At 39.2% G+C, this 15,544-nt stretch overlaps 1 protein-coding gene across 2 annotated transcripts in view; it reads left to right on the top strand.

The window, feature by feature from the left end:
• Positions 1–972: 972 nt before the first annotated feature.
• The window catches only part of dennd2c (DENN/MADD domain containing 2C), a 19,998-nt gene continuing 5,426 nt past the window's right edge, over positions 973–15,544 (top strand). The window contains exons 1-12 of one of the 2 annotated variants that reach the window (XM_034875609.1): positions 973–1,310; positions 4,817–5,923; positions 6,880–7,004; positions 8,066–8,148; positions 8,328–8,480; positions 9,472–9,550; positions 9,850–9,894; positions 11,056–11,240; positions 12,917–13,026; positions 13,916–13,985; positions 14,680–14,757; positions 15,157–15,297. In XM_034875609.1, the coding sequence (XP_034731500.1) occupies positions 5,022–5,923; positions 6,880–7,004; positions 8,066–8,148; positions 8,328–8,480; positions 9,472–9,550; positions 9,850–9,894; positions 11,056–11,240; positions 12,917–13,026; positions 13,916–13,985; positions 14,680–14,757; positions 15,157–15,297 (1,971 nt within the window). In that variant the 5' untranslated portion in view covers positions 973–1,310; positions 4,817–5,021. Of the gene's footprint in view, positions 1,311–4,816; positions 5,924–6,879; positions 7,005–8,065; positions 8,149–8,327; positions 8,481–9,471; positions 9,551–9,849; positions 9,895–11,052; positions 11,241–12,916; positions 13,027–13,915; positions 13,986–14,679; positions 14,758–15,156; positions 15,298–15,544 lie in introns of both variants that reach the window. The other variant, XM_034875608.1, reaches the window with a different exon arrangement.

Here is a 15,544-nt window from a genome sequence, read left to right as displayed (position 1 = left end):
TAAGTTAGAAATAAGACAGATATGTGGAATGAGTCTACAATGAATTGAATCTCTAAAAAAAATGACTTGAAAGAAGTGGGCAAAGTATAGGTGTGCAGATCAGTTTGGGGCAACGTTAGGCTGATATTTCCTCCGACTTACAAAAAAACAAAACATGTCAACCACTATTTTCAAAAACCCCAAACAGTGTGGATTTACTTTGAATTGGTCCACTGTGTAGTCCATAGCAATTGATTACTGAGATACTACTCTATGCACAAAGACCTACCAGTAGATTGGAATACACACACCTGTTCTGCCACTTCTTCCTCTTCCTCCCCTCTTGGCAAAGGGATTTTTGGTGGATCCAAACTTCAGTGACAGGTCATATTCACACATTGAAACAATAAACCAGCATAGCACACACCCACTGAAGTTTTTAATGAAAGTAGCCTACATTTGCCTTTAAAATATTTAAGAAGATAACACTGACAATGGTGGAGCCATTTCATTGGTGACCAGCGTGTGACGCTAGAGGTGAAAAAGTTTATTTAAATGTGGCCTAATTGGTTCAGCTGTGTTGCGCACAGCAAGGTCACTGTTGTTTTTTTTGACCGTGGTTAAGTGTATGATGACGTGGCAAGATTGAAGAAGAGCAGTTATTTTGTTTGATTAGGTGTGTTTATTTTAAATAAACGGATTGTCATATCCAAAGTGAAATTTAAACTCTTGTTAACAAGTTATTCATTGGCATTTATTAGTACAAAGACACGCATTTACACCAATGCCATGCTTTATTACCGACCAAACCAAGGAACAAATGGGCGCCAACAGATAATATGTTAACAAAACAAATAAATGGAAAGAAGACAAAAACGAAGCTTTTTATTGTGAGTGTACAACATTTTGTGTAATTTTCACTCTGAAAAGTGAAACATTTTTACGGTTTTAAATGAACGACTTTATTTTGGAAGTTTTAACCGGAAGTCTTATATTTCATGGTTATCTTGACGTAGCTAAAATGTCCTGAGAAGGAGGGCCAGGAGTTCTGCATTACTTTTCTCTATTCTATGTACACTTTCTTTGTTGTTATGTGTAGTTATTGTATAAGCGGACAAGTTTTGATTCCTCTTTATAGTAAATTTCCTAATAAGTTACCAATTACTGACGCCTGGACATATTCAGTCTGCTAACATCATCCTCTCCTCGATTCGAACGATGTGATCGAGTGCAACGCTACTCGGATTTTATTTTGTTTTTCATTTTGTCGAAAGAAAATGAAGAATGCACATACGTGTAGCTCATTATTTATCCCATTATCAACGACGAGGGTAAGTCACGAGACCAGTAGCTAGTTTAAAACATTTCCATGTGGATTTATGGTAGTAGTAGTACTGTTCTAATAACATCTCCCACAACTCTTGTGACTAGCTAGTGTCTTTCTCTTCTAGTTGACGCTAGCTAGCAATAAATGCGTTGACGTAACAAGAGTATGTTGCTGCATTCAAGTTTACGTTACCCAGTTGCTTTTTTCCTTGCTGTTTTTCTCCCATAAAGTGAAAAGTTGGAGTTATTTTTCAATTTAAGTATCAGGCAAATTTTTTAATCAATAAGTCAACGTGTTCAATTCGGCATGCCTCCAATAGCTAACACGGTCATTTACTTTTTCGTCCAATTTAAATCTTCAAAGGATGAACCCATACCGTTAGGCTATCCTGTAACGTTACCGCAACAGACAACTGAAGAAGTTTAACCAGCTGGTATCGGCGAGCAATGTAAACCATATACTGTAGTCAATATCAGTTAGTTACTTATTTCGGCCTTTCGTAAAGGCCAAACTACAGGGTAGATATTTATGAGTCAGGGGAGTTATTACGTTTATTTCCATAAATTAGGGAGTTTCAGTAATAAAGACTATTTCAAATGTATAGCTGTAGTTTTGAAGAATGTTTGGGAATATATTTTCTTTCTATAACAAAGCGAGGGCAAGTTCTTCTGTTCTCCTAGATGTATCCCTGTTGTACTTTGTACTGCAGGTAAGTTATTGATTTATATAAACACAATAAACAGCAATAACAGGAATTAATCGAGCAATTCAGCTCGCAGACTTAGCTAAGGTCATTGGACCTTAATGCAGAGTACAGCTACTACATGGAAATCCTCTGCAGGTGTTGTCAAATGTATAAAAAGCAGTTGAGTTTATGAATAACTGACCATAACTGAAATCATACATGATGTATTCCACTAATCCCCTCAGAGAATGGGTTTAATCAGAACAAGGATCACTGTACATGAATTGATTTGCATTCATTTTTTAAAAAGCTCTTCAATTTGATGACACATTTGTGTACATTTTTGATAGAATAGCTGTCTTGGTCTAAATTTATGGAAGAATGTGGAGACAACAAATGTCAACAAATGATGGAACTTGTCATGTTAAAGTGGTCTATCACTCTTTCACTGGCACTGTCATAATTAATGTTTGGTTGCACACAAACTGTTCTGGTGGCTGGTGATGGATCAGTCATTTTCAGGCACTTAATCTTGGTGTGTCCTTTTTATGCTGGCATTTAGCAAACCCACATTTTTCTTTTATTCTAGCAACTGTCACTGCTATGCCACAGTCACACAATACCTCACCTACAGCATGTTGTGGCATGCACACTTCTGAGGGCGTGATGACAGGGTACATGAGCTAAATGGGTTGCCTTCTGTCTGGTTTCTATGTAGATGAGTCAGTGAGTTTTGCTAGAAATTACAATATACCTTTCTGCAGAGTTGACAGCTTAATACATGTCAGTGAAGTTGATTATGACTGGCTTTGTCACCTGATACAGTGGCTTGCATAAGTTTACACACCCATGCTAAAGAGGAATAAAAAAAACATCTTTTGGAAATTGATCTAAATGTCTTAATTCAAATTTGTATGGAAAATCCAACCTTTTAAGGACATCAAGTTTCTTTGTGAATGAATAATGTATTGTAAATAAATAAATAAGTAATCTTCCTTGAAATGCAGGGGGCATAAGCATACACCCCCAAATATTAATTTCCAATAGAGGCTGGATGATGTTTTATTTTTAAATGCCAGTGATTTCATGGATCCAGGATACTATGCATCCTGATAAAGTTCTCTAGGCCTTTGGAATTAAAATAACCCCACATCATCACATACACTTCACCATACACAGAGATTGGCATGGTTTTATTTCAGTTAGCTTAATAGCTGGTTTAATTTTTATTGAGAAATGATCTTATGGAAAGTTCCCCATGCCTATTCCTCTTTTTAATCAACTTTAGCATGGGTGGGTAAACTTATGCAAGCCACTGTAGCACCTCATGGTGTGCCTGACTTGAAATAATATAATTTGATTTTAACTTTATATCATGGGAAAGGGGTGAGCTAACTATTTTAGACATGTTTACAAATGTTACTGTTATTGTAACCGGCCGGTAGCTGGTATATTTCTGTATTTCAAAGACAATGTTTGATTACCATCACAGGGTTTTAACATAGATGACTCAAATATAGCTCAAATCAGTGGTTTCAACTGGGTGCAAATCTCTCTGAACCCATAATTATGGACAGTCTGCTGATCCTTCTTCCTGCATCTCAGGAAGTGCAACTCATGCCTTCCTGTACAACATACCGCACACAGACAAATAATGCAAGTGGGTCAGTTTGGGAGTCGCATTGTCATGGCGTGGTCTGGCAGTGATTGAGCAGCATTCCAGTGCACACATACATTTGATTTAGGTCAAGCTAAACAAAGGCGTCACTTGCGAGACTGATTGACTGACCGACTGTCTCTGGTTCAATTTATTCCCCGCCCCCCCTCTCTTGTACAGTTCTGCAGGAATGCAGCTCATCGCGTTAATATGATCATGAGCTGTGCAGTGGAATTTTACCATGTCTCTCCTTCTCCACATTCTCTCAGCCTCGGTCCTAATGTGCAACGTGTCCATATGGTTTGGTTCCAGCAAGCCAGGAACTGCTGTACAAGAGTGTACAGTGACTGCATTGATGTTGACTCAGGGAATAAGAGTCAGGGTGGATGTGGCTGTAGAACTTTACATCAACTGTCAATGTTTGATAGGATTTGGTGAGAGGGAGCAAGATAATAGATTCTAGCCAAGAAAGAAAGAAATGGGTTAATCTGAGTCTTTAGTCCTCTGTGTTTTTATCTTCACCACATATCTGCTCTCTTGTGTCTGATCAATAGCTTAACCATTTGAGGAGCTTTATTCCACTGCATAGATAGGCGTGGTTAAAATGTTTTCAATCATTCACGTAATTGTCACTTGCTTTTTATGTTTGCTTTGAGAATCATGTGTTTTTTTGCCTCTAAAGCTCTTTAAAAATCACCTAAAAAGTGTATTCTTACCCATCATCGAGAAGACGCTTTTAGATAAAGAATGCTAGATTACATTAGTAATGCTTTGTTTTTATGTCATTGTGCGTATTTCCGTATTTGGCCAGCTATGCCGTTAAGGATGACCGCTACAGAGAAGACAGAATTCCAATGGGGATAAAAGGAGGGTTGGGGCGGCTCAAGGAACAGACACACAGCAGCTGAAATCTGCGGGAACCTTGTTCCTATCACTGTCTTTTCTTCTTACTGGACTTATTTTTGGAAAACGACCTTGACAGGGGCCTGTCATGCCTGACCATCTCTCTGTCCCTTCCTAGAAGTTGTAAACAGCTTCAGATGTGTGCTGTTTCAGAAGTAACTGTGTCCTCCTGTCTCAGTATTCCTTGACCCTGCGGTGTGCTGTCTAGACTTGATTTTAAGTGCAGTGATTGATGAGTGATTTTTGTGTTTTGTCTTCTTTTCAGGTTGTTTACAAAGAGCCAAGGGGGAAATTACACTCTGCTAGCGCAAGAAGACTCATAAAGAACTAAAGGATTAGTTACAACCATACATCTTTTGGTGCTCCTGCTTTAGCGTATAATTTCTGGATTAATTGACAACAGATTACAGGGCTTTGCCTGTCTGTCTTTTTAAAGAAATCCCTGATGCATTCACTTGCCCACTCTCAACATGCTGGCTCTGAGGCAGGAGCAGGGCAGGCGAGGGGGTGGTGAAGTTGATCACCTGCAGAAAGGGACCACTGTGGCTTGGCAGGGCCGCCAGTCAGGAAGACCACCTCCTCACAAGAAGGGCATTAACATCAGGGAGAAGATCTCCCAGTGGGAAGGTCGGAATCAGCAGGGCAGCAACAAGGATGCCGGGGTAAAAGCCCATCCTCCGACTGTATCCCGAACTTTATCTGGAGATGTCCTGGGCAACGAATGTTCCAACGAGGGATCAAGGGGTGGGCTTCACGCAAAACCCAGCCTCTCAAAATCAAATAGTTTGGGTTTGGATTTTCGGGAATCCCTAGCACAAGCTGGACATTGTGTGGTTGGTAGGAAGTCAGAACCTCTGCAGAAATGTCCCACTGAATTTTTAACCACAACGCCAGGAAATAAACCACTTGCAGCACAGATGTTTGCGTCTCCCAAAGTAGAGGCTATCACGGCTGAATCTATAGGTAAACAGATTTTCACTGCCAATGGCGATCAAAAAACGGATCACATCTTAGGTGTTGAAGTAGTTTCTAAACTTCTACCTCTATCACCTCATGACCAAGAAGACAACATGCCTGCTGGAAACTTCTACACTTCACGGGGTTTCTGGCGTAAGCTTGAAGGGGACAGAATGCTCTGGGAGAAAGGCAGGGAGTCTTCAGGAGAAGCTCAGCCTCCTCCCAAACCTCTGCGGACATTCCAGTATCAGGGAGCCAACAGCAACAACACGGGGCACACATTGTGGCGGGACAGCAGATCCCCTCATAACTACCCAAACGTGAGGACCAGGAGGGTAGCCCACCCACCTAGCTTCCCACCTCCTCCATGTCCTACAGCAAAGACTAATGGGCTTTCAAGGCATAAAAAGAACAGGTGAGTCAATGCACTAAAAGCATAGAACAAATAACTCAAAAAATTAAAATAGAAATGACTTTCTTGCTGGTTTTATTTGATCTAAATCATCATCAGCTCCTGCTGACATAATAAGGAAATGCACATTTAACACACTCTGGCTGAAACAGAGAGTTTATCAAATATCTGCACTGCTTTAAGGAAAGTTTTGTAGAGGTGACAGAGTCTAATTGTTGGCTGGGATCCAGGTGTGATGTCACATGATATCAGGCAGTATTGTTCTCTATTGGATGTGGCGTAGTTCCTCAGCAGCCACGGGGTCATCATCTACAGGCACGCACACACCCTCTCACACTCATTCTCTCTCATTCAATGAAGGCTTAGCAAAAAAAGACATACACAAAGCACTCCTTCCATGCCTTCACACCGTTGGCATAGTTCTAGAAGGGTCCTTGTTTACCAACTTCCGAGTAAGTCATTAGCTGTCATTCTTGTGCAGCATACGATTCCTCCATGCGGCTAGGTATTGCATCACAAATCATGTATCAGTGCGTTTTAACAAGTGTGTGCATTATGAAAAAAAAATCAAATTGCATGGAAAGATAAATAAACATAAACTTAACTTGTAGACCTAGATCATAATAAATTAGCTCTAACTAAATGACCTAATTTTTACTATGACAGCTACAGCTACGATGACATTTTCATGTTGCCAACTGCTGTCTCTAGCTAAATCAGGTCATGCTCTTTTTAATTGTTATATGTTTTAAAGAATGTTAGTACCAAATGCTCAGTCATATCCTGTCATGAACGTTTATCACACTCTCACTGTCTTGCTGTGTTTGATATCAACATAAGGAATGTTGCGGTGAAATGCTGACTAAAAATAAGACAATAGAGTGAACAATAGTATGGTGGCTATCTTTAGGGCAGCAGCCAGGCCCCTCGATTTCACTGCCTTCCCTTCCCTGCCACAGGAAGTCCTTTGAGTACGAGGATGCGGCACGTCTGACTAAGAAGCAAGGCTCGATGGGAGGCGAGGAAACAGACTCAGGCCTTTACCATGCCTACTCTGACGACAATATTTATGAGGACATCGTTTGTAAGTCAAATACCCTGTCAGATATAAACAGAGACATTGTGGAGCTGATTTTCAATTAACATCTGGAGCTTTTAATCATCACACTCACTGTCTAGCTGTTATCTATTTAAAAAAACGCTCAACTTAGCACTGGTTTTGTTTAAAAAGAGACAAAGACAGGAAGTCATAAAGGCTTTGGTGACTGCCATTGGTTAAATATACAGTTCTAAATCTTAAATGCTCCGCTTTGAACTTATTTTATCACCATTACAGAGCCTGTTAAAGAGTGATGTTGTACAGATACCAGTGACCTAATCAGGAAAAATCATTGAAGAGGATTTGAAAAAAGAAATGCCTTTACAAGGGGACTTATCTACTCCTGGTTTCCAACAGATCTAACTGTTTCTGGAATATTATGATATTTTGAAAGTTGCAAGATTCAAGATTGAGCACAACCGTACAATATAGTGATTTGTAACTAATCAGGTCAGATAATAAGAAATCCATTGCTTTTTAGCCTTCTGCGTCAGCCATTGCAGAAGTAACCGCCAATGGTGGAAAGTAGACAATTGTGGTACCACAGTGAAACAAAAGTATCTGCATCTAGAGGTGCAACAATTAGTGGATTTGTCAATCAACAGAAAATTGGATTAATTGTTGCTTTCAAGCAACAATGCCGAAAGATATTGTGTCTCAGCTTCTCACATGTGCTTTTATTTTTTATATCTGACATCAAACTGATAACTTTGGGGTTTGGACAGTTGGTGGAATAAAACTAGAAATCCAACGTTGCCTTGGTTCTTACAAAACATTATACACGTAGGGTTTCAGCTTTTCTTAACATTTTATGGACAAAATGATTAATCAAGAAAAAAATATATTGTTAATTATATATTGATAATGAAAATGATTGTTAGTTGCAGTTCTTTCTGAATTCATATTCATTGAAGTGTCCATAAATGATAATAATGAATGATCATTAATTTACTTTTATATAAATTACCTTCTTAAAAGCAAGCATTCAGTGTGGTGAAACTGTCTCCTGATCAAATCATCCAGTCAGCTTGTCTTATCTTCCCCAGGTGAAGTGACCAGAGATGACCCCTATGAGGATGTCAAGCTATCTCCCATGTGTCTCCCTATTGCACGGCCTCACGGCCCAAAGGTAAAAATAAAAAGATACACCATTTACTTATGTCTCATTTTCAAACTATGGAAGTATTTTTCATTAGTTGTTAAGGGGTGTATCAATTACTGCCTAATCTGAGATTCTAATGGAGAATGTGATCAATACCATGAAATTCCTTAAAACCAAGCGATGACTCTGCACTTGTTGTCTTCCAGCTGCCTCCTAAACCCCAAACGTTGCAAGGCTACGCTGGCAAAGTGGAGAGGAAGAGGTTCCAAACATTTACAGCTTCCAAATTACTTGCAGACACTCCAAAACCAGCTACACCCCAGCGTGCAAGCACTCAAAAAGTACAGAGGACGCCTCAGGTAAACGATAAATGAATAATGTCATTAGTCTGTATTTGGACACAATGGTATTTGGACACAATGGTTGACTGAGATGTTGTTGTTTTATGTTGCCCTTTGGTAGACAACAAGCATGTTATCTGTTGAATGATGTATCACGTGTCATGTGGGAAGGAATAGAAGGGGGCGTGACTGGTTAAGCAGGAAGGAGAGGACGCTGAAAGAAATAGATAATGGTAGAGCAACATGTACTGTATGTATACTTCCTAAATTTGGACAGAACATAAATTCGAACATATAACTCATGGCAGGAGCAAAACCATGGACAGGGAGGAACTTTAATGATGAGGTATAGTAATAAAACCAGTATTAGCATACATCTATAAAGGTAAGGACTAGAAAAGGATTCTAGCTAAGATTTTTTTTAGGTGGCATTTCAACAAGATGTTGTTGTTGACCTGTTTGTTTTCCATTATGCAACTTTTAACAAATGGTTTTAAATAAATAGCCGGATTAGTAATAATATAACATAACATTTTAGAATATGTTATACAGTTCCTAAACTCTTTTAGATCACATGTTAAACAATGAAAATGGGCATAGAGATAACACCTCATTATGTATTTTTCTTCTTAATAACAGTATCAATATCTTAGTAAGGGCATTTTTACTTTCTTTCGATACAAGTTGGCTTCCTCAAGTGGCAGTGCGTTGTGTGTCCTCCTTAAAGATAAGTTTTCGATTTCTGTACGTACGGGCCTGTTTGTGGGTTGAGCGCCATCTCTGTGTATTAATGCAGGGCCTTAGTTTACTTGAGTCCACTACCAAATGCTGTTTCAGAGCATTAACAGAAGAATGCAGGAATGTAAGGTTAAAAAAAAAAAGCTGGATATCTATAATGTAATTATGTTCTTAGTGGCTGTTTTACCATGATTCCCTGTAATCATGATTCTATAATGGCTGTGAAATTATGGGGCTGGCAAGTTACCTGAGTGTGTGTTCTACTACACAGTACGTCAACAAGATTGAGACCATCTTTGACGACAAGCGAGGGAGAAAGAGAGTAAAGAACCAGGGACTCTCAGTGCGAGGTAAAACGCACACACACACACACACACACACACACACACACACACACACACACACACACACACACACACACACACTCAAACTGTCACAGATGTCACTCACATCAACACTTCAAAAAGATTAAGTTGAGCCTCTTGCTGGAAATACCCAGCTTTTGATGGTACACACAGGCCAGCTGCAGCAGGCGAAGCTGCTGATTAGGAAACAAAGGCTGACTGTCTGCACCTGATTATTGCCCCTCAAGTCCTTTCCATTCCTCTGCTTTTCCCTAATCTCTCCCTCCTCTAATTCAAATCAACAGAGGAGACCAGTGGGACAGAGAGTGACCCTGAGGACAACACCAAAGGTATCTCCATAGAGTTAATATAGCTGTAATGTCCTTTTATGTCAAGTCTGGTTTTCAGGTTTAAATTTAGAGGTAAGTGTTCTTGTGTGAAGTAAGAAAACGTAGTTTTGTCAGTCAGTTAATTTAATTGACACTATGAAAATATTCATAGCGTCTCTGAAGAATTTATTAGCTCCAGGAAGTTATCTCTCTAGCTAAGGCCAGCCATGTTACATATTTCTTTCCAATCTAGGGACATACAACCATAATGGCGCCTTAATGCACCTGATTATGTTTGAAAGGAACATCAACACTAGTGTTGTCTCATCCATCAAAAATGTCAAGCGCTTGCTGGTTTCAGCCTCTCAAATTTAAAATAAGATCTACTGTTTCTTTGTGGCCGTGCTAGCTGCTCTGTGAGGCTGTACTTGGGTCCAGATGTCTTTTGAACTAAATGCCACTGTTATCAGGTTGACATGCTTACAATGAAAATAACATACCTGCCCTTTCGAATGACACATTCAAATTACTAGACAAAAAATTATATCCTGAGAAAAGTGGATTTTGAGGGGATCGCTCCATAGCCTCCCATTCATTCTGCACTCAGCTGTGAGCAGCCCGAGTAGAACTCTGGTGGAACTGGAACCAAGCCGGTGTCACTACCCAATGTGAGTCGAGTGCATGATGTGACTCGCGGATGCTCAGATTTAAATGGTTTACGGCATAACGGACCATACTGAAATTTGTGAAATCTCGTTAGCAACTTGTAGGCTACTTGTCGCAAAGTGATGCATGCACATCTCACATCTGCACTCAGCTCACATCGGGTAGTGACAGCCGGAAGTATCAGGATAAAGTGGAACTTCTTTCCTTATTAGAAATTCTTTGGTACAAGGCAAGATTAACTGTGAAACTTCTTCTAAACGAGTAGGCAGTTCCAACTTTGTGTGGAAAACCTGCAGAACAGGGACTTGTAAGTAGTTCTTTTGTAGATTATGTCTGTTATAGCAGTGTTGCCATTGAGAACGCGATTGACTATGCTAGTCCATGCCCCCTTGTTTTGGCCAACCAAACGACATGCCCCTTGTCATTGACATTTAAAAGGCCTCCTATCCAATGTGCTGGATGGGACATGTCCCAGGACAAACATTTACAATAGTCTCCTTGTGTGGTATCCAGCAGGCTCCAGGAGATCAGTTTACATCCAGTCTACACTGAAACGTCGGCCAGGCTACCGCACCCTGGAGAGAGACCTGATCCAGCTGCAGCAGCAGCAGCTTTTCCAGATCTTTGTGGTGGTGTCACTGAGAAAAGGCTCCCCAGGAAACACCTACTCCCCTGAAATCACACAACAGTTCCCCAAACTGGTAAGAAGAAGCTTCTAACATAACTCAGCTCATAATCTAGGCAAAGGACACACATCTACTTTAATCATAACTGAATAATTCATGTCCTAAATATAATTTAGTTTGGCAAAATTAAAGGAAGATGACTCTTATTTTAAGTAGTGAAGAATTAATTTAATGGGGATTTTCTCAGGTTTACGTAAGTCAAGAACTTTCATGAATTCAAGTTGCCTTGTTTTTTCATATTATTTTTTATTTATATTTTAGTGACTTTAAAATAATGTCTGTTGTTGGGGCGCCCTGAAGGCTCACCTAGTAGAGCATACATCCCACGCAGAGGCTCAGTCCTTACTGTAGCAGCCACGGTTCAGTTCCAACCTGTGGCCCTTTGCTGATTGTCATCCCTCTCTCTCTCTTTCTCCCACTTTCCTGTCTTAACTTTCAAATCAAATAACGGTAATTAAAGCCCAAAACATGAATCTTAAAAGAATTAAGTGGCTTAGGCAGAAATAGTATTTTGTGGGGTGGGCCATTTTCCAAAGGATGTAGAATTAACAAAAAGAACAAACTAAAAAAAAAACAGCAACAATGTTATCATCCAACATATACTGTATTACAACGGCAATAGCAGTACTGTCTACAACATGCTCAGCCAACAAAGCTCAGTCTAAAAAGTTTGTACACAACAATATAGACAAAAACCTGTTGAAATCAACCTATGCAGGCTCAAACATATTTGCACCTGCAGAACCAGCAGCATTGGCTCAGCACAGCGCTGTTATAAAATTAACCATTTTATTACACAAAGTGGAAACTAAATGAACCAAAACAGCACAGAAGGTGTTTTACATACTGCATGACATGTAGAACATATCAATTCATAACTGCATTGTTGTTTCAGAACTCTGGTCAGATCATGAGCAGCAAATGCGCTAGCAGCAGTAAAAGAAAATCAAAGAATGAAAACTTCTGGCCAAGCATTGTTTAAATTATGCCATACAGAATCAAAGAATTATGTCACTCACAGATAACTTATCATCTTATTTAATGTGGGCAAAACACAAAAGTGTTTTAGCTAGAAGCCATCATCAGTGTTCACCGTTTCACACTAAATAGGAAGGTTACTGGGTTAGTTAAATTAAAAACGCAAGAAGCATGAAACACGTTTTCTTTCTGAGGGGAGAAACCGTTGCTGTCGCGGTAACTTTTAACAGTGCATTGCTTAACACATACATGGTACACTGTCTATAAAGCCTGCCAGCTAATGTTAGCTGCTGAAGGCAGCCCGGAGAGTCTGCATTTTGTTACCATAGCAACCACCTACGTTCCAAAGGCTTTTCAGATTGTTTGATCCTTATTCTATGGTTGAAACCCTTTTGTTTTAATCAGAAGAGAAGACACATTAAAAACACACAACTAAAGTACTTCTGTTACTATTTCTTTTTTTTAACGTATATATTTGAATATTTTTCATAACAAAACACATTGTGGTGGTGATTTAGAACAAGTAGTTATGTAAAAATACCCAGTCCTTTTTATCATACTTAAGTTCTATTCAATTATAATAATGCCATTAAATTACCAAAGATTTCACCTGGGTCCACTTGGAACCACTTAAAAAAAGTAATTTGGAGAACCACTGCGTTAATAAAAAGTATTTCTGATCTGATTCTGTAACTGGAGTCCCTCTGTTTCAGTTTGAGAAGTCCTCCCGGGTATCCAAAGAGGCTGAGGATCAGCTGAAAGTTATTCCCAAGTTCTGCTTTCCTGACTCGCAGGACTGGAAGCCCTCTTCACACATGTCAAGGTCAGCACATGCGTTACAGCAATATTTTAATAGCATGCTAGATGTATAAGTAACTGCATCCCAATGGCACAATGGTAACATGACGCTGTATTTCTATCCTTTGTGTGTATTTTCCTTTGTTATCCTCATACACACCACCTTTCATGTGCTCTGATAAAAGTCTAACTGTTCTTTCCTGTAACGTGTTTAGCTAAGTTCTAGCACTGTAATTATCATTTATATTTTGTTTAATATCCCTATTTCCGCTTTTCCTATTCATATCCTCAGCTGTAACCCATAATTTGCTGCCAACAACTCAAATTCCCCACAGGGATAATTACAATTTAAACGGATCTAATTAAATCTCAGTCCTTAGGGGCATTGGGCATTCTTCTCTTTTTTTACTACTACCGGTTATGGGTCATTGTTGTAATTTGGGTTATGGTCTCAACTTACCCTGCCTCCCTGTCTTTAAAACACTTATCTGTGGTAGGGCAAATAAACAAAACACACCTGTCCTTTTACCAAGTTACCTAGTTTCTGTTTGCGCTGTCTTTGTATTTCCATAGATTAAACAGCCCTGGCATTGTTTAACAGTTATTATTATTATTATTATTATTCAGTGTTTTGTTGTCTTGATTTTCTGAATGAAGTAATTCCCTAAAGCTATTTTTTGAACTCTTTTTTTTTTTCCAGCTTTTATACAAGGAATTACAGATGTTTTTAAATTCACGTTTTTAGGCACATCTCCATGCAGGAAACGTGCGTTTTGGCCTCTTCTGATCTTTTTGTGATGTTTTAACCTTGTTTCTGTCATTTCAACAGGTTTACATTAGTTTTTTAACAGTAGTTGTTAAAAAGTCAATTGAAATTGTATAAATACAATTTCCTATTGATGATATGTTTACAGTGAGACCTTCTCTTTTGTCTTGACTGGAGAGGACGGCAGCCGCTGGTTTTGTTACTGCCGGAAGATCTTGGTGAGTGTGGATGTGTTAACGTTTGCATCTAAATCATTGACTCAAGGGCCTATGCATTTGTGTGTGTGATGACATGGAAGCCCGCCACATGCTTACTCAACATCTCAGAGGAGACGTGAATCAGTACATGTGAATCACAGACCGTAAACCACTTCTGAATCAATGACAGAGAGCAAGAAGAATTTCCTAATTTTCCCTTTTCTTTTGCCTCACAAGGAGACCTGCTTTTAGGTCTTTTCAAGGCACTTTTCAAAACACTTTTTTAGGTTGTTTAGTAAATGTGCCTTTTGTAGTTTGCTTGTGTTTAATTTTATTATTGTGAACATACTGTGGTTGACTTGTTAAGCTTTCTTTAATTATGTCTTCTTGTCATGTTTATTCTATGTTTAGTGAAGACAGTTTGGCCAAGCCCAACATGAAGAGTTTTGTTTTGTTTGTGGATAAACTCATCACTTCTATCAAAGTTTTAGACTTTAGACTCTTGATTTGTTTTTCTCCTCTAATCTACAAAGTTGTCATTGAAAATGCTATTACTAAATACTAATACTTAATACATTATAGGGAAAATAGACCATTGATGAGAACCTGAGTGCACTACTGTTTAGTTAAATACTATTATTATTATTATTTTTTGGCATTTATCTCTGTTGTTACCCGGTTAATGACATATGACATAACTGTGTGTGTCTTTAAGCCCATTGGAAAAGGGAAGAGGCTTCCTGAAGTGCACTGCATTGTCAGCAAACTGGGCTGTTTCAACCTCTTTGCAAAGGTAAGGCAACTAAACAATGCATTTGGTTCCTGGTTTCTGAAAATTGGAGCCTTTTACTGGAAGGTTAAAGGAACTCAATTTGGTAACGATCAGTGGGAAAACCTCCGGAAGTGTCTGAAAGCCACTGCCTTGAAACCTTCTTGTATGTACAGTATTAGGATGGAATGAGGCTACTCTAGAAGATAATACTGAGCAATCCCTGGGTGTGCTTTTCAAAAAGAAATTGCATACCTGTAGATGTTACACCAATTTTCCAGTTGGCAGATTTAAATTAACAAGTGTGAATATGGCTAGGTAGAAAACATTCACATGCAGCACTGCATCTTGGTTCTGGACTGTTGTTTGGACTTCAATCATAACTTCAGTGATTTTAACAGTGATTTTTCTGTCTCTGTCCAGATCTTGGAGGAGGTGGAGAGGCGCAGGGAGATTTCCCCAGCCCTGGTGTACCCTTTTATGCGTAGCGTGATGGAGGCCCCTTTTCCAGCCCCTGGACGCACTGTCAACATCAAGAGCTTCCTTCCAGGTTCTGGGAATGAGGTAACCCTAAAACCAAAAGGGAAAATGTTAATTGGTAGTTTTTCTTCCTCTTTACCACTCCTTTCTGCAGACTCAGAATGATTCAGAATGGGAGGTTATCTGTTTAAACAATAGGAATAGCTACTTCAGCTCTAAAAAGTTAATGTTGGGACAGCTCTCGCTCTCATTCACATACATATATACACTCACCGGCCACTTTATTAGGTACCCCATGCTAGTAACGGGTTGGACCCCCTTTTGCCTTCAG

Source organism: Etheostoma cragini, chromosome 7 (genome assembly GCF_013103735.1).
Source record: "Etheostoma cragini isolate CJK2018 chromosome 7, CSU_Ecrag_1.0, whole genome shotgun sequence".
In the NCBI taxonomy this organism is placed as follows: domain Eukaryota; kingdom Metazoa; phylum Chordata; class Actinopteri; order Perciformes; family Percidae; genus Etheostoma; species Etheostoma cragini.
The sequence above is the reverse complement of the archived record's forward strand: the minus strand, read 5'-3'. Positions and strand labels throughout refer to the sequence as shown.